Source organism: Notolepis coatsorum (genome assembly GCF_963971535.1).
Source record: "Notolepis coatsorum genome assembly, chromosome: 17".
NCBI classification, from domain to species: Eukaryota; Metazoa; Chordata; class Actinopteri; order Aulopiformes; family Paralepididae; genus Notolepis; species Notolepis coatsorum.
The window spans coordinates 39,657,798-39,682,797 of NC_140181.1; the positions used below are offsets into that span (position 1 = coordinate 39,657,798).

The 25,000-nt window shown below is 41.0% G+C and overlaps 1 protein-coding gene across 2 annotated transcripts in view; it reads left to right on the plus strand.

Moving 5' to 3' along the window:
* The window catches only part of sema3gb (sema domain, immunoglobulin domain (Ig), short basic domain, secreted, (semaphorin) 3Gb), a 147,798-nt gene that overhangs the window by 52,784 nt on the left and 70,014 nt on the right, over positions 1 to 25,000 (plus strand). For both annotated transcript variants that reach the window (XM_084333922.1, XM_084333921.1), the window contains exon 2: positions 1,947 to 2,104. In XM_084333922.1, coding sequence (XP_084190048.1) covers positions 1,978 to 2,104 — 127 coding nt within the window. In that variant the 5' untranslated portion in view covers positions 1,947 to 1,977. The remainder of the gene's footprint in view (positions 1 to 1,946; positions 2,105 to 25,000) is intronic.

A 25,000-nucleotide genomic window follows, 5' to 3' on the forward strand; every position in this document is an offset into this window, starting at 1 on the left:
TCTCTGTTTATCTATCTGTCTCTCTCTGTCTGTCTGTGTCTCCCTCTCCCTGTGTCTCCCCTCTCCCTGTGCTCTCTCTCTAGCTATCTTCGTCTCTGTCTCTCTCTCTATGTCTCTCCTTGTTTCTCACGCTTTCTCTTCGTCTCTGTCTCTCTCTCATTCTGTCTCTCTTTTTGTCTCTCTATTTCTCTTAATCTCTCTACCTCTCTGGTTCTCTGTCTTTCTCTCTCCGTGTTTTTTCTCTGTCTTTCTCTCCCTTACACTCTCTCTCTCTCTCTCTCTCTCTCTCTCTCTCTCTCTCTCTCTCTCTCTCTCTCTCTCTCTCTCTATCTCTCTCTCTCTCTCTCTCTATCTCTCTCTCTCTCTCTCTCTCTCTGCCTCTCTCTGTGTTTGTGTCTCTCTCCCTGTCTCTCTCTCTGTTTCTCTCTCTCTGTCTCTCTCTCTCTGTCTCTCTCTCTCTGTTTATCTCTCTGTCTCTCTCTGTCTGTTTCTCCCTCTGTTTATCTCTCTGTCTCTCTCTGTCTGTGTCTCTCTTTGTGTCTCTCTCTAGCTCTCTATCTCTGTTTATCTATCTGTCTCTCTCTGTCTGTCTGTGTCTCCCTCTCCCTGTGTCTCCCTCTCCCTGTGCCTCTCTCTCTAGCTATCTTCGTCTCTGTCTCTCTCTCATTCTGTCTCTCTTTTTGTCTCTCTATTTCTCTTAATCTCTCTACCTCTCTGGTTCTCTGTCTTTCTCTCTCCGTGTTTTTTCTCTGTCTTTCTCTCCCTTACACTCTCTCTCTCTCTCTCTCTCTCTCTCTCTCTCTCTCTCTCTCTCTCTCTCTCTCTCTCTCCTCTCTCTCTCTCTCTCTCTCCTCTCTCTCTCTCTCTCTCTCTCTCTCTCTCTCTCCTCTAACTGTCAGAGTGACAAGTTAGAGGTCACACAGGTCACAGAAACACTCCTTGTTGTCAAACTGCCAGACCTGAGGCCCTCTATCACAGGACCGCTCAGTGTTATAAACAAATCCTTTCTCCGCTCATTGGGACAGATGAGCGATTCTTGATGTCTGCATTAAATATTTAAGAGACACCTTAACCTAATAAGGAATGATTTGAGTTTCTTGTGTTGAATGTTGATTGTGTGCCTAATAATTCACTTAACATGCTCATTGACCAAATAGCAGATTTACTCTCTCAGTATTATGAGTAATACTTCTAGTTAGGAGGTTAATGGTAGCTGATTACTGAACCCACTAGGCCAAATCTGAAAAATAACTCTACGTTAATTGATTAAATCTTTTCCAATAGGAGTGACATGATTCTTGCTTGTGGTGTCTTCAATTTAGGATTTAGTTATCATTGCCATATAGCATATAAGAAACACAATATAATATAATATACGAAACACATAAGAAACACAATCTCTCACTATCATCAAAATAAATGTAAGAACATTTTGTGAATATTTTTGTATTCACCTTTTCCACAGTGATATTGGATATATGGATAGATGACTCTGTTTTGTGCTGTAATTCCAATGGGAACCCATATTTGAATTGTTGCCTGAAAATTTATTTAGTTATTGTCCCATTATTTCACATGAAGTGTTGCGTTCTTGTGAAAGTGGATGTGGCCAGTAAACATTCTCCAGGCTGGAATGAGAGCATTTCAATCACAACTCCCCCTAGGTTCTTCTGGCAGATGAAGGCTATGTTGTTCACTGACCTGCGAACAGATTATTCCAAAAGGTCAAGGCCCCTTTCAGTGTGCTGAGCGCAGTGTATGGCCTGGGAACGTTTTACAGTTATTTAAAAACCTATATTCTTTGTTTTCATAATAAAAAAATAAAAACATTTGAAAGAGCATTTGTTTGGAGTCCATGACATCACTGCGAGGCGAGAGAGGCTTTTCAGCTGCTAGTTAATCTGTGCGACGTTTAAAACAACGCTCTCCTTTTGCTTTTTTTGTAGGAAGTCAAAGGTTAACTCCGCTGTCATCGCCATGGAGACCGGCCAAGCCCCCCTCCCCCTTCCCCTCCTCCGCCTCCTCCTCTTTCTCTTGGGCTGTTGTGTCTGCCGTTGCTATGGCGACTCTCGTGCAGCTCCCAGGGTGCATCTGTCTTACAAAGGTGAGTTGTATTCTGCCCCCCCACCGCACGCACACACACACACACACACACACACACACACACACAACCCCCTCCCTGACAGGTATTGTGTCGCCCCTGCTCTTGATGAGGATTTACAAACCAAGAAGCAAGTCTATTTCTAAATGATTAAGTAAACTATGTCTGAACCAGCACAAAGGCCACATGTATCTTTCTTCAAAGGGAGAAAGATCTGTAGCTTAACTTAATTGCCTTTCCTTAGCTGTGTCTAAAGCGATAATGGCCAGACTTAGACTACAGTATGTGATTCCAAGCTTAAATTATGATAATTTTCCCCAGCACTAATGTCGGTTTGTGCAATTTTAAATGGCCTTTCATCCCTCAATTTTAAGTTTTTAAGTTGAAAGATTAATGGTTGAACCTTGGAGTTGGAAGGTTGACAGATGTACCAGAACAGACCTCAAGGCTGGTCTTATGTAGGCAACAAGGGAAAGACAAGAGAACTTGACAGACATGGTATCAGAAAAAGACAAAATACACGTTTATTTTGTGTGATTCTCTTTCTGTGAATACAAGAAGAGGCCAGAATTGGGACACATTTGATCATTTTCAAAGCATTCACTCATTTGCATGAATAATGTTTTGGTAAAAATCATCAATATCAGTAAGACATACAGATTATGAAAGCCCAGATATTGTTCCATTCATAAAAGATCAAACAAACAAACATCTCTCATATGCAAATGATCCATTGTGACATCATCTGACTAAAGATATAACAGGTGACAAACAGAGACTGTTGATTTGAGTATCTGTATGAATGAGAAGGAGAGAGAGAGAGAGAGAGAGAGAGAGAGAGAGTGAGAGAGAGAGACAGACAGACAGACAGACACACAGACAGACAGACAGACAGACAGACAGACAGACAGACAGACAGACAGACAGACAGACAGACAGACAGACAGACAGACAGACAGACAGACAGACAGACAGACAGACAGACAGACAGACAGACAGACAGACAGACAGACAGACAGACAGACAGACATGGACAAGTGAGAAGAGATCGAGAGATTCAAGGACAAGGGAGGAGAGAGAAAGAGAGAGAGAGAGAGGGAGAGAAAGAGAGAGAGAGAGAGAGAGAGAGAGAGAGAGAGAGAGAGAGAGAGAGAGAGAGAGAGAGAGAGAGAGGTGTGACAGTGGGTGTGGGTTGACCTGGGTTTATTGTGTACGCAGATGAAAGCGAAATGGATTCCTCTTCTGAGAAAGACGATAGGGGCCATAGTGTTTGCAGGCAGTATAAATAGCCTGCCCATCGGTTGCCGTGTTTACCTCAGACTCGGCAAACTCACAGGGAAGCCCTCCTCCCCTGAGCATGCCGTGCGTGGGCCTGTCTCCAACAACCTGCTCCAAAACGCTAGAGAGAGACACGCTGCTAATGTGGCGGTGTGGCCCTGTCATCTTGCCCCAGACAGCCCCCCCCCCAATCCCACTGACCCCCCTGACCCCCGCCCTGGAACTCGTCTGAGGAGACCACTACACCCCTTCTCAGTCTATACTGAATCACTCTTCAATTACCTTCTTTTTTTATTCAGATTTTTTTTTTTAGTAACTTAAGTGTGCTAAATTGTATATTCCTACACATGTACCTTTCAGAGAACATAGGCCTACTTGCAATGCATGTTTTTGTACTACTTATGTGCTTTAATTTACTAATTCAAAGCACATGTTTTTTTTGTATGATCATACTAGTCATACTATGCTGTAAGTGTAATCTAAGTACACTGGGAGGAGAGAGTAAAGAAATCCAGATGGAAAGACCTCCCCTATGAAAACACAATGTATAAATAGGACATAATTAGTCAGAAGACTTGCTCAGGTGTCAGTTTTGCTACCTGTGAGACACAAAACAGGCTGCTTGCTGCTGGAAGAGCTGGGCTACTTTCCCAGAGTCATCATTTCGAGTAGGGAACCATTTAGGGAATCATTTTGTCGACCCTTGCCACGACCACGACATTCTGCTGCAAATACTGGAAGCCGAGCTGGGAAATTAGTTATGGGAAAGAGGTTTGGGCATTGCGTCTATGAAAAACAAATGTTCTCGGAAAGCTTTAGTTGAGAGCCAAGCGTCCAGTGCTCGGTGTCCAGCTGAAAGTTGTATTCCACTAAATATGACTTGGTAAATGGACTGCATTTATATAGTTATGCCTCATATTTGCCCATTCACTCACACACAGACGCTGGAGGCAACCATGCAAGGTGCCAACCTGCTCATCGGGAGTGTCTTGCTCAAGGACACTTTGACATGCTGCCAGGAGGAGCCAGTATCAAACCGGGAACCTTCCGATTGACCGCTCTACCTCCTAAGCCACTGTCGCCCTATGGTTATTACTTGATGGTTATTAGTACACGTGAAAATGAAATCCCTGTATGAGCGCTCAATAAAGTTGTTCTGTTCTGCAAAGCCCAATCAGAGAGCAGGTGACACGTCACATGTAACGGCATCAACCGCGGTTTTCTTTTGTTCCATTCGCACCGATGGGCCACACACGCCCACACCCCCATTTTGCTAAGCATGAAGGAAATGAGTGAGCGAGGTCCTCGTCAACAATGAGAGCCTAGCGTGACGCCCAGACGTGGAGGAGCTGCAGCAGGAGGATTATCTGGCTTCTGTTTGGTTTCTGTTACATTCTGTGAGCACTGGCTCAGCCTCACCAGCTGTCTGGTATTCATGTTTGTGCCTCGTACAATGTTACAATTATTTTGTTGACTGAGATTTAAAGATCCCCTCCAACCCTTAGAAATTTTATATATTGAATAACAATTGGTATTATATGTTTCCCACAAAATAAATGAAAATGTCTTAGCAGCGTCTCTACACCTTTACCGTCATAAAGAGGCAAGGATCTAGGAATATGTAAATGGAGTGCATTTATATAGCGCTTTTACCCACTCACTCACACATTCACACACCGACGGCAGAGGCAACCATGCAAGGTGCCAAGCTGCTCATCGGGAGCAGTTAGGGGTTAAGTGTCTTTCTCAAGGAGCAAGGAGCTGCCGGGTGGAGCTGGAATCGAACCGGGAACATTTCGATTACCAGACGATAGCTCTACCTTATGAGCCACTGTCGCCCCGTAATATGTAAATTAGCAACAAGCACCCATTCCAAGTCGGCAGCGTACATTCTTTCAAGACATGTCAATACCTGCTATCTGCAGAAGCAAAAGGTGTCAAGTTACCACATACTGGACCATGAGAGCTTCCACCTATTAGTGACGTCACACATGCAACTTGGATTTAATTTTGTGTATTTTCTTTTGTGGTGGGACTCGATTAAATTTTTTTATAAATATATTGACCAACAGATCAATGCAATTTTTAACATAATGTGGCAATTTTAGGAATAATATATATATATAGCGCAAAGGAGTCGGACCTTTTGTAAACTCAAGCACTTTCGAGGTAAAAGTAAAACGCAGTACTTTCAAGTACATTCCAGAACAGTTGACCATAAAAAAAAAAACTCTTGATTGATCTCAATTTCTCTTTTTTTTTTTTTTTTTTATGAACAAACCAGACTAAGAAAAAAAGTTATTTGCGATTTATTATACTTAATACTTAGCACATGCATGGTCTCCTTTGAAAGGTAACATTCTTAATTTCTTACACAATAAAGAAAAATCATCATGCGATTAAATGCATAATTTTTTTTTAACTTTTAATTCTTTCTATAGTTAATTAATCGAAATTAATGCGATAAAGTCCCAGCCGTAATTTTTTTGTCATGTTTACATGGAGAGCATTGTTTTGTTTTGTGTGTGTGTGTGTGTGTGTGTGTGTGTGTGTGTGTGTGTGTGTGTGTGTGTGTGTGTGTGTGTGTGTGTGTGTGTGTGTGTGTGTGTGTGTGTGTGTGTGTGTGTGTGTGTGTGTGTGTGTGTGTGTGTGTGTGTGTGTGTGTGTGTGTGTGTGTGTGTGTGTGTGTGTGTGTGTGCGTGCGTGCGTGCGTGTGTGTGCATGCGTGTGTGTGTGTGTGTGTGTGCAGGGGCGTGTCCTTGTGTCTTTGCTTGCACTGGTTCAAGATACTGTAGCACCGTTAAAGAAACATGCCGAATGCCGAATAAGTACATAAATCGAGTTATGAAGGGAATCCTTGGTAAGTTTTACGTATGTCCGTTCAAGAATGAGGACCAGTGTGTTCATTGACCTGTACAAAAACTCAGTAGAACGCTTACATTATTTGAAAAGTTTGTTGTGTTCGTGCATCATGTTAAGTCACACAATTTACTTTCCTACACTGGCCACCATTGAGCGTTCATACCATTGTGAAAAGTTACCTTTGATCTGTTTTCAGCTGTAGGATATTTCCTCATTTCCCTACCTGGACACATTATTACTCTTGTGAATCTCCAAGTGACCTAAGAGGTAATGATTATTTCTGAGCAACAATGGTCTTCAGTGTGATTTATATCTGGGTGTTTTGTCATAAAGTTGTAGTTTATGAACAAACACCATCTAATACCTGTTTATTCCGGTTATCTCGCCCCAAAATTCAGTGAGATTGACGTATTGCCGGTCTGATGTATTGGTACAATGAAAATGAACGTACTATAACACTGACGTCACATGGGCAAAGAAATGTATATTGATTGAGTCGTGTATCATTTTTGATGGAGGACATTGACTGACTTACTCAGGAGATGTGACTCAATTCTTTTAAGTCTTCAGATGACTGAGGTGTTCACATTTGATTCTTCTGTCCTTCATTGTTAAAGGGAGATAGAGGTTGGTGTATAAGATGATGTAACATCCATACACTTTGTATTGGCTTTACAACAGCAAGTACCATACACTATATTAAAAGAAAACGCCCTTATATGGTTCTTCTTCCGAAGACTTCAATTTTGGCCAAATGCTCAATTATGGACGAGGTAATGCTCTATTCTGATCCTCATCCTCGAGACACTTGAGGTGCAACAGATCCTGTGAAGAGAGAGCCAAAAAGGCCATGATTAGTTTATTTTTTCCCTGGAGAATGTTTGTGGTATTCAGGCCAAACCAGCTACTCGAGCGGCCCCAGCTTTGTCATTGAAGGGCCTCGATGCAACCCCCCCCCCCCCATTCTGAAGACTTGGCCACCTGCCAGTGCTGGCCAGCAGCCACTAATTCAGCTCTAAAGTGACTCTCTTGTGTTTGAAAACCAAAGGAGTCTCGGATCCTGGGACTGAGACTGGCCTGTTTCACCTAAACACTGGAGTTGCTTGCTCTTTTGGTTGAGTGTTTTACATGAAAAGGATGTGGATGAGATGAGAAAACGACGAAAGATGTCTGAGCATTTCGGGGACAGGATGTGAGATCACTGATACTGATACTGATACGCTCAGCAGGAGTGGTGTTGTTGACAGCCCCAACCCCCCCCCCATTCAATGCCTTTAAGATGTCAATCAATTGTCAGCTGAGGAGCAGCCTGCACATTGGAACAGCTCCAATATGAATGTAAAAATAGGCATTCCATTATTATATTGCTCACTGGCTTGGTACCTAGATCTCGTTGTCTATGACAGCAAATGCCATTTCAGAAACAATACTTACATGCAGATGCACCCTTGTGTTATGATTTCTTCATTTCACAGATGCTGCTTTGGCCGTTGACATCTTTAGGTCGTCCTCCTCTGAGGAACACTGAGGTGTCTCTGTCTCCCTCACTACAGTGGAGCTGCCATGTCTGTAGAATGTTACAGCTTGGCAGCTTGGTCTAAAGGGCCGGGGTTCACATTATGTAATCTTTCACTACATAGTGACAGTAGCTGTTATTGGCAGCCCTTGCAAACTTGAAAATGAAGTCTTATTTTTAGCTGTGACCAAGCAGCTAGTGTAAGTCTCTGTCGGCCCATCCCAAAAATGTCTAAAGGTTTTGTTTCCCACGTTGTACAGTACTATGTGATAGAGACATGCAATTTGCCACAGTGATAGATAGTGGTGTTCCAGTGCATCAAACATCACACCAGCTGATATATATATATATATTTTTTTTTGCCAGCTATAATCAATGGTCAAAATGTAAACTTTGAAAAGCTATAACTAGTACACTGTAAGTCATAACTACTAGTACACTGTAAGTCATAACTAGTACACTGTAAGTCATAACTACTAGTACACTGTAAGTCATACATAGTACACCGTAAGTCATAACTACTAGTACACTGTAAGTCATAACTAGTACACTGTAAGTCATAACTAGTACACTGTAAGTCATAACTAGTACACTGTAAGTCTAATGTATATTTCTCCCCAAGTTGTCCACTCAGTTCTCATGAAACCTGCTGTGGGGTCCTACTAATCACCACAAAGTACCAGAAAATACCCCAAAGTACCCCAAAATAACCCAAAGTATACCCCAAAATACCACAAAGTATACCCCAAAATACCCCCAAAATACCCCCAAAATACCCCCAAAGTACCCCAAAGTATACCCCAACCGCCACATCCAATCGAATTAATGCTTTGTCTGATTTGCACCAAACTTCACAGACGTGTTTCCTCCATGATGGGGAATATGTGTGAAAAACTTTGTATCATTTGGCCTCTTTGTGGTGCTATTTGAGAAATATGACATGCTAGGTGTGCCATCGCCTCACACCTAATTCACACCAGTTGGCAAAATGGTGGAGCTACAATCAAAGGTTGAACAACTTTGAAAAGCCATTACTTGTACGCCATACATCCATGTCCCTTACAGACATGTGGATACTTGGTACACACATCCAGATATCTTTAGTCTACAGCACTGGTGTTTACCTTTAGATAACTGCGTATGATGATGGATACAGTGCTCAGGTTAAAGCACAGATCCACACAGCAAGATGCCGCCAAAATGGCTGCAGCTTATCAAAAATGTTGTGCTTGTTCTTCTTATCAACTGTTTTCAAACGGTGGATAAACCAAACAAGAGGAGAAGCAGAAATCACGTTGAAGGTCACCGACCAAAATGTATATTTTTTAATGTTGTAAAGATTAAGAACACTAATAAGATAATAAGAATACTAATACTAATAAGATTGATGCAGGCAGGGCTGTTGAGGACACTGAGGTTCATTGAAGAAACTGAGGTCCATTGAACAAACAAAGGTCCATTGAGGACACTGAGGTCATGTCCTCTGTATTTTTTGCTATGACCAGAAACTCTATAGCTCACTCTGTTGGTTGGTTGGTTGGTCAGTTGGTTGGTTGGTTGGTCGGTTCATTGGTTGGCAGGTTCATTGGTTGGTCCGCCGTTTGGTTGGTTGGTCGGTCGGTCGGTTGGTTGGTCCACAAAAATGTCCCCAATTTCCCAAACGGCCACAGATTTCACCCTAGGAGGCTGAAACTGGGTATGGAGGTCAAATGTGCGTATGTGTGTATGTTCATGCCAATTGGCTAAAAGGGGGCATGGCAATGGGAGTGGCCTATCGCAAAACGGTCACAGCTATTGTGAATTTGTGCTTGTTTCTAGTAGGGATGCACGATAATTATCGGGCCGATATCAGCAATTATGACGTCATCCCGATAAACCCGATAACGTTATTAATAGCTCCGATAATATAATATATTTTTTGGTTAAAAAAAATGCGGTGTGGGTGAATTGGAATGAAGTGCGTTTGTTTTGACTGTAGGCTCCTCCCGTTGTGTCAGTACTGTGGTACGACTGACAGCGTGTGGTTTAGGAACAGGGCGTTTTACACAAATCCAGCACTCCCTTTCTTGGCTGTGACGTAGCCACGCAAGTTTCTGGAAGCAGCGCGGACGTTTTAACAACAAAGATGGCCGCGTCGGTACTCGGATTTTCAGAGGAAAAAGTTTGCTTGCTATTTGTAATAAATGCAATGCAGAAGTTCCACAAGGAGGGAAAAGGGCAACAACTTGCAATACATCCAGCCCGACGGGTCATCTGCGGCATCATATATATCATCATATATCATATATATATTATATACTATATGAATTGAAAATGGGGGACCCTGATGGAAACAAGACAAACGTCTTTCTCAGGTCTGCATCCCCTTAACAATTGTATGTATTGAGCCGTACTGTATTGTACCCATTCTGCAATCTGTTAAATAAAGTTTTCATTCATTCATTCATTCATTCATCACCACCGCCATGACGGTGTGTTATTGTGTTAACTTAGAAGCCCACGACGACGCGAGGAGCTAAGCAAAGCTAGCCCCTTTCGTGGCTGTGATGCAACCCTTGGTAGTAGCCAGGTTAATTTGCACCACCAAGGACTGCTTAAAAGCTAGCGGCTTGAGCCCTTGGGTAATTTCTGTCAAACTTCTTTAATTTAGCAAACGACTCGTCAATAGGTACAAGCGTGCTCGCGCCGTCGTCGCGGGCCCCCAACACCGTGGTGGTGGTGATGCCGCAGGTGACCCGTTGTTGTGGTGGTGATGTGAGGTGGTGATGTGTCCACTCAAAGCCTCTTTTTCAAGGCTCCGCTTTAAAAAAAGAAGAACAAAAAGCTTCGAGCGTCTTAGGTTGGATGCACCACAAGCTGTTGACAGATTGTGAATTTTCATTTGGAAAAATAAATATGGTCACTTTATCAGTCAAAACTGTTGTCTTGGCTTTTGTTTCTGTTGTCTGGTTAGGTCACATTTAAGTTGGTGTTAAATTATTGTCCTGGGAAGTCTTTTTATGTATTATTATTGTATTGTGATATGTTTTGTTTCATGTTGAAAAAAAAAATTGTGATAAAAAAAAATATATACATTAAAAAAAAAATTATAATACAATAAATATCGGTTATCGATATCGGTTATCGGCTTGAGGAGCATAAAGTTATCGGTGTCAAAAAAGCAATATCGTGCATCCCTAGTTTCTAGTGTTCTTTCGGCCCCATAATCCCGACTGACCCGCCAGGTGTAAATGGTAAATGGTGCATTTATATAACACTTTTATCCAAAGCGCTTTACAATTTGTTCCTCACATTTTACCCATTCACTCACACATTCACACACCGACACACAGATGGCAGAGACAACCATGCAAGGTGCCGTGAGCTCCCGATGAGCAGTTAGGGGTTAAGTGTCTTGCTCAAGGACACTTCGACACGCTGCCCGGGAGGAGTGGGAATATAACTGGGAACCTCCAGATTACCAGACGACTGCTCTACCACTTGACCCACGGTCGCCCCGGTTGATTAGCCGACTTTCGCGGCATCTAGTGTGATACTAACCTCTAGTGATACTAACCTCTAGTGATACTAACCTCTAGTGTTATACTAACCTCTAGTGATACTAACCTCTAGTGATACTAACCTCTAGTGATACTAACCTCTAGTGATACTAACCTCTAGTGTTACTAACCTCTAGTTATACTAACATCTAGTGTTATACTAACCTAGTGATACTAACATCTAGTGTTATACTAACCTAGTGATACTAACTTCTAGTGATACTAACCTCTAGTGTTATACTAACTTCTAGTGATACTAACCTCTAGTGATACTAACCTCTAGTGATACTAACCTCTAGTGATACTAACCTCTAGTGATACTAACCTCTAGTGATACTAACCTCTAGTGATACTAACCTCTAGTGTTATACTAACCTCTAGTGATACTAACCTCTAGTGATACTAACCTCTAGTGTTATACTAACCTAGTGATACTAACCTCTAGTGTGATACTAACCTCTAGTGATACTAACCTCTAGTGATACTAACCTCTAGTGTTATACTAACCTCTAGTGATACTAACCTCTGGTGATACTAATCTCTAGTGATACTAACCTCTGGTGATACTAACCTCTAGTGATACTAACCTCTAGTGATACTAACCTCTGGTGATACTAACCTCTGGTGATACTAACCTCTGGTGATACTAACCTCTGGTGATACTAACCTCTGGTGATACTAACCTCTAGTGATACTAACCTCTGGTGATACTAACCTCTAGTGATACTAACCTCTGGTGATACTAACCTCTGGTGATACTAACCTCTAGTGATACTAACCTCTGGTGATACTAACCTCTGGTGATACTAACCTCTGGTGATACTAACCTCTGGTGATACTAACCTCTAGTGATACTAACCTCTAGTGATACTAACCTCTAGTGATACTAACCTCTAGTGATACTAACCTCTAGTGATACTAACCTCTAGTGATACTAATCTCTAGTGATACTAACTTCTAGTGTTATACTAACCTCTAGTGATACTAACCTCTAGTGATACTAACCTCTAGTGTTATACTAACCTCTAGTGATACTAACCTCTAGTGATACTAACCTCTAGTGATACTAACCTCTAGTGATACTAACTTCTAGTGATACTAACCTCTAGTGATACTAACCTCTAGTGATACTAACTTCTAGTGATACTAACCTCTGGTGATACTAATCTCTAGTGATACTAACCTCTAGTGTTCAAGATTCAAGTTTCAAGATTCAAGAGGTTTATTTGTCACATACATACCAGGGCATACAGTGAAATGCGTGTGGTCATGCCTGCATCGATTGTGCAATACTACTAATAATAAAATATACATAAAAAAAAAAAAGGTAATAAGAAGACATAAGATGTGCATGATAAAAAATAGACATGCTAAATTCCTGAGAAGGCACTGGGTCCTATGTACACTACTATACAATATACAGTTTTAACTCTGTAATTTGGCTATACTTACTATATCTAAACTATACTATGCAAGAACCACATCGGTTATGTCCTTAAAATGACCTTTATATTCCTCATTCCTTTAAAGTGATCTTTCCATTTTGTTTAAGTGACATTTTGTTTAAAGCGATTGTTTAAAGCGATTGTTTAAAGCGATTGCAGCATGTGTGTTGTGTGTGTGTATGTGTGTGCTCATGTGTACTTGTGTGTGGAGAGTTCAGTGTTCAGTGTTCTGATGGCCTGGGGGAAGAAGCTGAGCCGTAGTCTCTCTGTTCTTGTTGCATGTGTACGTAGGCGCTTGCCTGACCGCAGCAGCTTGAACAGGCTGTTGTTGGGGTGTTGGGGGTCTTTCATTGTTCTGCAGGCTCTGGATTTGCACCTCCTGTTATATAAGTCCTGCAGGGGTGGTAGTGCAATACCCGTAGTACGCTCTGCTGAGCGCACCACTCTCTGGAGGGCCTTCCTGTCCTGTGCTGTGCTGTTTCCAAACCAGGCAGTGATGTTTCCAGTCAGAATGCTCTCTACAGCCCCGGAATAGAAGGAGTGGAGTATCTTCTCCGATACTCTGAACTTCCTTAACTGTCTCAGGTGATAGAGGCGCTGTTTTGCCTTTTTTACCATGTGTTTACACCGTGTTGACCATTTCAGGTCCTCTGTGATGTGGACTCCCAGGTACTTGAAACTGCTCACCCTGTCCACGATAGCCCCACAGTGGCGTTAGTGTTATACTAACCTCTAGTGATACTAACCTTTAGTGATACTAACCTCTAGCGTGATACTAACCTCTAGCACGCATGTGATATTAACTTGTCAGGAAGCTAGTATATAATTGAATGAATGAATGAATGAATGAATGAATGAATGAATGAATGAATGAATGAATGAATGAATGAATGAATGAATGAATGAATGAATGAATGAATGAATGAATGAATGAATGAATGAAAACTTTATTTAACAGATTGCAGAATGGGTACAATACAGTACGGCTCAATACATACACAATTGTTAAGGGGATGCAGACCTGAGAAAGACGTTTGTCTTGTTTCCATCAGGGTCCCCCATTTTCAATTCATATAGACATTTATGACATACACAACATACATGACATTTATGGCATAGGGACATATAGGTATTTAGTACTGATACATTTGTGACATAAACGGTATTCAAATATACAGTACTGTTACCCCTAGATCCTGACAGAGTATATACATATGATGGGGAGGGGACTGTACATTAGGAGGGGGTGGGTGGGTGGGAGAGAAATATACATACGGCGGGGAGGGAATATATACATGCGGTGGGGAGGAGACTGTCTATTAGGAGGTGGTGGGGGTTTTGGGCATTTACGGTGGCCAGTTTCGAATTGCAGCCTCCCGTAGGTGCTCTTTAAGAGCGGTTTTGAATGTGGGTAGTGATTCACATTCCTTTACAGCTTTGGGTAGGGCGTTCCACATTGTTGTGGCATAATTGCGAAACGTGTTTAGTCCCTTGTTTGAGCCGAATCTGGGTTTTACATGATTTGTTGAGCTTCCTCTGGTGTAGTGGTTGTGGTATTCACTGACCTTTGGGAAGTATTTTGACATGTACATGGGTACCCCGGTCGTATAGTGTATCTTGTAGACCAGGCCCATTGCAAGTTGCTGTACTCTGTCGTCTACTCTAAGCCATCCTAGGTTGTCAAAGTGGGCAGGGGTGAGGTGGGTTCTGGGGTTCAGGTCAAGTAGTAGTCTGACCAGTTTGTTTTGTGATGTTTGTAATTTTGTTTTAAGCGCCTTTGAGGTGCTTTGGTACCATGAGGTGCACGCATAGTCGTAGTACCCTTGAATGAGTGCTCCTGCCAGAGTCTTCAGGGTATTCTTGTTTACCAGAGAGGAGATCCGGTACAAGAATCTAGTTCGTTGGTTGACTTTTTTTATTACATTGGATGCCATTTTGTCACAGGAAAGATTTGCCTCTAGGATGGAACCCAGGTAGGTAATTTCGTCTTTCCTTGTGACAATATTGTCACCCACTGTAACTGAGAAGCCGTCGGTCTTGCTGAGTTTGTTATTTGAACCGAAGAGAATGGACTCTGTTTTGCCCATGTGTAATGATAGTTTGTTATCAGCGAGCCATATGCAGATTTTGCCTAGTTCTGTGCTGAGGGTTTTTTCAACCTGCAACTTGTTCTTGTCAGAGACCAGTGGCCATACCAATGCCATGGCCATTTTCTTTTTTTTGTATTTTCTTTTTTTATTATTTTTTAAACAAACATATAAACAAACATGACAACACACGATAAGATATACAAGCATTAATTGTCAGGGCACATCCAATGAGATCACATTTTAGTTAGTTGTCTTATATAAGATATACCCCTAATACCTGTTATCTAAAAAAACCTACATACATATGCTCAGCTCGAACCCCCCCCTCCCGGACCCCACCTTGAGAAGTACCTCCACTATCCCTCGCACCTAACCAGACACTACCATTATAAGCTAGCTTTTATTCTCTCCACCACTTCTAACCACATTGACATTTTGGATTCATTGAGACCCAGAATTCTTGCTGTAGATATTTCATGGTAAATTACATCGAGATATGTAAGAAACCAAACTTTACGGCACATTTTTTCCGGTTGAAACCAGCGTGATGCGATCAGCTTCTTGGCTACTGATACCCGATAAAACCAATCTCTTTAGCTGTGGATTCACTGCAAACTCAAAAACATCATTCAATAGTAATACCGAGGGGTGTACAGGTATATTCCAAGATACGAGTTTTGATATTTGTTGGGTCACATCTTTCCAGAATGCCTTAACTGGTGAGCAGTCCCAATACATGTGCATAAATGTCCCTTCGTCCCCATTTGTACATTGGGTGCATTTGGAATCTTGTTTAAGCCCCATTCGGCACAGTCTTATAGGAGTCAAGTATGTCCTGTGAATATAGTTAAGATTGATTTGTTGATGATCCGGGTTCCTTGATGTAAGTCGGACATTTGCCCAGGCTCCTTGCCAATCAAAGTCATTTTCCAGGTCTGGTATATCCCTCCTCCAGACAGAGTCAAGTTGGAGGGTTTCATACGAGGACGTTAGTAATTGATGATAAAATTCTGAAACAAAACCTCTCGATGTCTCTCTTGCGTAGAAGAATTTGTGGTATCTGTGGTGTTCAATTGGTCTGTCTAATGGAACACCGTGAGACTTCAAACATAGCTCTAACTGTTTGTGAAAAAGCCATGTGGACTTGGTGAGATACATTTTTTTGCGTATTTCTTTATCACTACAAAAACCCTGTTTGTTAAAAACATACCATGCCATGGCCATTTTCAAAGGTGTTCTTTGACTTCTTACCTCAAGATATCTGAATGAAAACTGCCCACCTCATGATAATTTTTTCATCCATACATTTTCGTTTTATACCGTGGTGAATATGAGCATAGTTTTAGAGTGATCCTGTGTAATCCCAGGAAACTCCGCCAAACAGCGCTTTACTGCATTTCATTATAAATCGTGCCATTTCTCGCCTGATTATTGAATCAATCTGAAATCAACGCTAGATTATCGGTATTATGTTTCATCATGCATGCACGAAAGGGTGGGGGGGAGGTCGTTTTTCTATGCTTCGATCGCCACCAACGGCATACATTACACAGTACATTACAGACACATGCTGCGATCGTGGGGAAAAAATTATCGGATCAACACAAGATTGATAACATAGAGTCCTTACCTTGTCTATGATGTATTGCAAAAAGAATAATCCAATTATCTGATCGCCATTCCAAATACTGATCGTGATCGTGTGTCCAACGTCATCCAGCATTGCACATGAACGGGCGGGGGGGACCCTTGTCGATGCCATCCCTATAAGCGCTTGTTTTGCCGGAGTGTTTAGACCCCGCCTGCACGCCACAGCTCGGCTGAGAAAACAAACCACATTGTTTCAAATGTAGTGCAATAGCGGCCGCAAGGCGTTAGGCGGCGGTATTGGCTGTTTGCGATCTCAGAGCCATTCCCAATGATAACATCAGGCTGGATGGATGAATTATGAATGGATATAGCGAATAAAAGAAATAAGGATTAAAACCTGACTTTTCTCAGGTTTGGCGCTCAAGCGATGGTGAGTTAACCCGACTTATCTCGGGCCTGGAATCCATTGTGTTAATGGGATATTTTGGAGGGGTTCTTGACCATGTTCATACATTTTCGGGTGGTCAAAAGGTATTTAAATGTTGCACCAAATTTGTGTAACATATTATATCTACCCGAAAATTGCTGCAATAATTGAGCATGGCAATTACTAGGCATAGATATAATGTCCCAAGCCTCTATACAGGCAACATTAAAAATATTATTATTATTATATTATTATTGCATTAATAATATTAATTCATAGACAAAATATTGACATACAATGTGGAACTGCATCTCAAATTATTCCTTAGGGTACAGCACTTATTTGAATTGTTAATTGTTTATTTTCCAGTAGCCTACCTCTTTCTTCCCTTGTTTTGAAAACATAATTTTGGTGGGTGTAGAAACACACCAAATGTCAAATGACCACCCCACACCCAGAAGTAAAAAAGAAAAATGTGTACATTATGTAAGCAGTGTGTTCCGAAAAGCACAGCTAAATACATAGCTAATTCACTTGTGTCCCCATTGTGACATCATCAAGGGAAATTCTTCTGAACAGCTTGTTTAACCTTGTTGATATGAAGACTTCAAACCCTTTCGATGAACTTGAGTAATTAGTAAGAACACTTGTCAGGTAATTTAGTGCAAAACCTGAAAGAAACTGCCATTGTGTTGCTCTGCTCAGTTTGACAGTGAGAGTGACTTCAATGCAATAAGAAACTGAACTGAAAAATAATAATAAAGAAATGTTTTCCATATTTGTGACTTATCTTGTGCCAGTGTTGGATTCCAGTCCAATCTTCATCTAGGTGTTGTCACTGACATTATTATATAATGACATTAATATAATCCTAACTGATTATTGTTAATTTAAAATGCATTCAAATGAATAACAAAGTCTTCAAAATCTTCTTGGGGGACCATACCCCCGAACCCCCCTACGGGGGCTATGAATAAAACCGTGGTGTTTCAAATAACCTGGCGCCGGCCCTGGATGCAGGACTATGACAGCTTCCAGTGTGTGCCAGGCAGATCAGAGCAAGGCAGCTGGCATCCTGTTTTGACCATGTTGGTGTGTCCATCCTGTGGAGTCACAGACCACCTCATCCTGGAGCTCATTTCAGCACCAACTTCCACTTCCTGGATGGACTGATATGTTCCCAGAAACAAGAGTGTAAAATACATCTTGTCAGCCTTTTCAAGTAGGCAATGGTTAGTTTGAAGGTTAGAGAGGTTTGTGACCTGTAGGCAAACCTTGACGGGAGGAAGTGAATAAGTTACGCTCTCCTCTTGAGCAAGGCACTTAACCCCCAACTGCCCAGTGGCCGATGGTAGAAGACTGTGGTTGCAGGCCGGGGGTCAGTATTACAGCCACTATTACAAACACATGAGATACAGGCCAACCTTGGGAGCTGCAACTTGTGAAAACCTTGTGAATTCAACGATGAAATGATTGAAAAAACGGATTCTTGCCAAAATCTCAAATGTAATTTTCTTTTACACCAAAGCTGAGTAACTAATAGTATTAATTCAGAAATCGATGGAGCAACGTATTAGACAGTATAGGTACATTAGAATGTCCCCAGCCCCTCTTCTCCCAAAATGTTCCTAATTTTAATAACAGGTGAAATTCAATATATAATGTTTATCACATATTAATATTAATAGAGAGAAAAGAGGGATTAGACTCCAGAGGTTTGAAGCCAAGAGCCAATAACTAAATGCCCCTGTATCTCAACAGGATAAACACCCACTTTGCGATGTCATAGGGCTTACTTCTTGTGACATCTTCAAGGTGAATGTTTAGGCTATTCCTTCAGTGTTTCTGTCAGACTGTTGGGGTTCTGTTATTGACACAAACCACTAAACCATTCGTCTTCACTGCAAGAAATCTGAAGTTAATAACAGCGACTTGGTGGCATTGTTTGTCAACCTTCCTGTAGATAAAGGCTACAAATACACACAGTAAGCTGTTTCTCATCATGATGTCACCTCATCATTTGTATTCGTCTTATAGTAATACGATTTGTCGGCTAATCAATTAGTTGACTTCAGTGACAGATCTGTAACATTTTATTTTCTCTTTAAATCTAACAAACAGTGTTCAAACAGACTGATTAACTCCATTCCTCTCCATCCCTCTCAGGCTAGAGTGGAAAATGTGACTGTGTGTTTGCAACGTCATAATGAATCCTGTTATAAAACAATCTGGCAGATTTATGGCCCAGGCATTGCTGTCACACATGGGCCATTGCTGTCACACATGGGCCTGCACACACACACACACACACACACACACACACACACACACACACACACACACACACACACACACACACACACACACACACACACACACACACACACACACACACACACACACACACACACACACACTCTCACTCTCACACACACACACACACACACACACACACACACACACACACACACACACACACACACACACACACAGTGTCATGGCCGAATGGCAAACACAACTCAATTAATTAAGGTAATCGGACTCCCCAAGTCTCACTTTCTCACCCTCCAAACACAGATAAGGGAGCACTCTTAAGTTCTCACATTCTTTAGTATTGATTCAGTGTGTTGGTGCTGTATATCTAAAAATAACCATTACATCAGTAAGTGCACAGCTTGTCATCAGTGCAGGACAGCTTTCTTTTAATTTAAATTTGGTCTTGACTGAGACAGTAGGGGAGACAGAATAGGGGAGACGCAGAAGAGAAGGTTCTTTATTGACAGTAGGAAGGCTGAGAAGAGAGACCGAGTACAGGAGACAAGGCAGAGAAGGTTCATTATTGAGACAATAGGAAGGCTAAGAGGGAGACCGAGTAGGGGAGACACAATAGAGAAGGTTCTTTATTGAGAAAGTAGGATGGCTGATAGGGAGACATAGTTGGGGAGACACAGAGAGAATGTTCTTTATTGAGACAGTAGGAAGGCTGAGAGGGAGACAGAGTTGGGGAGACACAGGAGAAAAGTCTCAGTTGCGATTGGATCCCAGGTCAGCAGGAGTACTTAATGTGGTTTCACAGACGTGGGTTTTTAACCACTACTATCCCATCTGAAGAAATAAACTGATACAGACTTTCTTCCATCTTTGGTTTTTGGTTTATTGCGAGGCCAACACTGACACATCACAGAGACAAGCACATACTAGTGGTTGAACAGACTGTGAAATAACAGTTGTGCAATAATTTTCAGATAGAGAATGTTGTCATTCTCTCTGTCTTGTGGTCTCACTTGGTGACAAAGGGAATGTTCTGTTCTCTGTTCTGTACTTCATTAAAAGGGTGGCATCCTGTGGGTTTTTGTGCTAATATTGGAGGTCAGGTTGATCTTCTTATGTCCGCCCGACAGTAGGGGAGCAAAGGTGGAGGACACAGGCCTCAAAACAACAACCTTCTGTGTTCAAAGTTTGCCATACCATATACCTAACACAGCATACTTTAAAAACCAGTCCAATTATGTTAATTCAGTGAGAAAAAGCGTATTGTGGAATGCTAATGTTAGCAGTGCCATTTCTTCCAGTGTCAGTTGTATCATTTGATTTGGCATAACTAATTTGGTTATTTGGTTCTCCATGGAACCTGTGTGATGATCCGTTTGTATGGGAGATTAACATAGATTAACCTGTGCTAGCAGGCAGGCTCGTTTCTTGCCATATGCGGACTATGCGGTTGCATAGGGCCCCCGAAGCCACCAGGGGGCCCCCTAAATTGCCATACATTTTTTTTAAATTTAAATATAAAAGAAAAATCACTGTATACTGTATATATATATATATCCTGTAGGGATGTAACTAATCATCAGCTTAAAAATGTTTACCGATAGGCTACTGTTTATGACCGCAAGTGGGTGTTTCTTTATAAAAATATATATATACATAAGTAGCTTACTGACAGAAATGTAGTTGCATTTTCAAAGTTTATTTAACTTTAACTTTATCTTAAATAAATTTGTGAGAACAAAATATATAAATTATGTTTTTTTTTCACGGATCTAGCCTCTTTTCCACCAGATTGATGCATTTAAATGTTAAATACATGCCCACCTTAAAGGGTTTGGAATCCCCCCACCATAGTTTCACAAAATAGGGGCCCCCAAACAACATTTAGCATAGGGCCCCCAAAAAGCTAGAAACGGCCCTGCTAGCATGTGATAAATCAATTATCACAGTTGCTGTGGATGTTTTTGAACCACTACAATTCAATGAATTGTAGCAAACTAGTTTCATTAGGCTACTTGTTTGTTGACCAGCTAGATTATATATATTTCAACTACTGAGGAATGACTAACTGACTGTCTGTGACAGTTTAGATGATGTGATCTAATACAAGAAGCAGATGGCCATCAGAGACAGTATAATTATGTTGAAAGGTAGATCCCACATATTTTTAGGTAGTGGAAGTGGTTAGGCTTAGAGATATGTTTCTAAACCACTTTTAAGGTTGAAATTATGACAACTTGCAGCATTGGAGCTTGGCCAAAAACTGTCAACACCCAATAAAAGGCAGATGACCCCATGTGATTATCAACCATGTTGAAATCCAGGAGGGTAGTTTCTCAAGGGGCTTTAGTCATATTCTACAATACTGCTACTGTATAATATTTTGGGTAATGTTACATTGACGTGCTTTCAATGCAACAAGCATTTTCACTGTACTGGTTCTTCAAAATCATACACAGCTCACTGTTTGTGTGGCTCAAGGAGAAGTTAATGTGACCACTGGCAGATGGAATAGGTTATGTTTAAGAGGATAGGCCTTGAATTGTAATAAAAAAAAACATGTGTCCGTGTTATTTCTACTGACCAGGCACTTGTGGGGAAAGTTGTTCTGCACTGACACTTCAAAACTGAAAAGTAGCTTGTTAATATTCTTCATTGACATCAGTGGGCTCGGTTAGCCACAAGCCAATAAACTAGCTTGCCTTATTATCATTGTTAATATCTTCATTGACATCAGTGGGCTCCACTAGCCACAAGCTAATAAACTAGCTGCCTTAGCATTATTATTCTTCATTGACATCAGTGGGCTCCAGTGGAGGCTGCTGACCAATTTTTTTGGTGAAGCACAAATTATTATATTATATTATATATTAAATTATATTTTTAAAACATCCCCCACTGTGTGTCAGTGGTCAGTGGACACAGATGAAAACATATTAACATTAGGTGACAGCGGACCTGACCAGATGAAAACATATTAGGTGACAGCGCACCTGACCAGATGAAATCATATTAGGTGACAGCGCACCTGACCAGATGAAATCATATTAGGTGACAGCGCACCTGACCAGATCAAAACATATTAGGTGACAGCGCACCTGATCAGATCAAAACATATTAGGTGACAGCGCACCTGACCAGATCAAAACATATTAGGTGAAGGTGACAAGGAAGCCACAGACTCATACCCCCCCGACACTCAACTAACCACCTCGGACAGTCCTTCATACCAGTGGCCATCAGGCTCCACAACAGTGGGCAGGGACTGCTGCCAGACATCGACCTAGAACTAATAGGAACCCAAGTAGGACAATAACACTACCTTATGCATACTGCACCTTATGTGGATACTGTGATACTGTGAATAATGAATAATGTATATTTCAGTTAGTTAGATAGTAAATTATAACCCTACCTTATGCATACTGCACCTTATGTGACACTGAAAATATATTTCAGTTAGTTAGATAGTAAATTATATTGACCTATTTGTTTACACTTTGACAACCTAGGATGGCTTAGAGTAGACAGCAACTTGCAATGGGCCTGGTCTACAAGATACACTACACCACTAAGATACCCATGTGCATGTCGAAATACTTTCCAAAGGGCAGTGAATACCACGACCACAACACCAGAGGGAGTTCCACAAATCATGTTCAACCCAAATAAAATTATTTAAAAAGTTAAAAAAAAAAAAATAATAATAATTAAAACTTTTTTTTTAATAAAAGAAAAATCGTCATAACTTAGAAATGAGATTGCATAGGTCTATGAATCGATATCGCGATTCTGTTTAGATTAATTGCCCAGCCCTACAGTGTGTACAGTAAGTTAGCTTGGTGATCATCATTGTGATGTAGGCTAAGCTGGCTAGCTACTGTTAGCATACAAGCTTTTACAAACACTGTAGCCTACTTACTTTTTCATCCACAACTTTTTTTCTGATCCAGATGCATAAGTCCACTTCTTCATGTTGCTCAGTTGCTGGTTTATACTTCGGTCCTAATGTTGGCGCAAAGTTTAATTTAGCCTGTGTTGTTATAGCTGTACACAGCTTACTAAACTACTAGCTTGCTATGTTTCACACAGTCAAAACGGGTCCAGCTGCAGGTTCGGAGGTTAGGTTTAGCTCGGGCCAATCTCAAGTTTCTCAAGTTTCTTTATTAGTTGTCATACAGAAGTACAGACTACTTTTATACAAAATGCTTCTTTCTGTTACATTTTGTATAAAAGTATTCTGTACTTCTGTATGACAACTAATAAAGAAACTTGAGAAACTTGAGATTGGCCCGAGCTAAACCTAACCTCCGAACCTGCAGCTGGACCCGTTTTGACTGTGCGATGCAGCAATCTCTGATTGGATTTGCAAGGCTGCCAATCATTCAACCTCCGTGTATTATTGGATTGTCAAGGCTGTCAATCATTCAATCCCCCATTCAATGGCAAGAGTTTAACTGCACAGACCGTGCTTAGGTGACATTAATAGCCTATTTTGATTGGCTATTATTTATTATTTATTTAAACCTGGTCAACCTGTGCAGTTAAACTGCACGAATAATTACTGGAGGCATTACTGCAGTGTAGGCCTGCTCAGAGCTGGCAATTTTGGCAATTTTTGAAGAAAAGAAATTCACTGGAATTTTTTTACAGAGGAAAACATTTATAATAAAAAAAACAATAATAATAAAAGAAAATCTATATATATAGGTATATGTAAATTAATAATAATTATGAATTATGAGTGAATTTGTGTTTCACGTGTTGTCATAGAGAAACCTCCACTGGTGGGCTCCATTAGCCACAAGCTAATAAACTAGCTGCTTTAGCATATTATTATTCTTCATTGACATCAGTGGGCTCCACTAGCTAGCCACAAGCTAATAAACTAGACATATTTTCATTGTCTAGTTGATTGTGATGTCTTTTAAACTATGAATGAACACAACACTCTAACTTACCGTCTTTAGATATTTTAAAGTACTCAACCTATACTGTCTTTAACTATGAATGAACACAACACTATAACTTACCGTCTTTAGACAATAAAGTACTCAACCTCTACTGTCTTTACCTATGAATGAACACAACAAGTTTCAAAACATTGTTGCTCTGAAAACCTTTAGAACTTGTAAAGTGATATGGTTCTATGTGGTGTGTGGCTGTAAACGGCTGTGTTTAAACTGGTAATGCTTGTACACACTGGAGTAAAACAGACTTCTGATTTTCATGTAAAAGGTGTATTTTCCAAGAACATCCAGTATGTAACTTACCCCACACTTAGGCATGTGGTGCAACACAATTCTGGCTTGAGGCAATTGGTGGAGCTTGCTTTTGCTTTTGCTAGATTACAGAGATCAATTAAAACAATGTTGTCCGTGCATTTCTTTTAATCATGTTTTTGGCAAAGCTTTTTGCATATAAAGCTTTTACAGAGCCCAGTGGAACGACACCGTAGGCTTGCGGGAAGTGAACTCATTCATAAGCAATTTCCCCCCCGATCATCTTACCACAAGCCAGCAGAACACTGTCTCAGTAAGATAGTTCCAGCCCCACTTTACAGCCTCTGGACGCAGTTGACAGTAAAAAAAATCATAGACATGAATCACAGCCTGCTGGTGAGAGAATTAGATAAATCTGTAGATGACTCTCTGATGATAATAACGAACTTACTGAGCTAATTACTAAGATACTTAAGTACTTTTGGTTCGGTTCACTGACAAGTTTACTAATGGTCACTGCAGATGTCCTCAGATTGTTCAGAACAGTTTGTTCAACATTATACACAGTAACAGCAACATGTAGACCTACAGTATTCTGCTATAGTGACCTGGCAAAGCCTTGCCTTTTTGGCAAGCAAGCGAATCAAACAGTGGCCTGT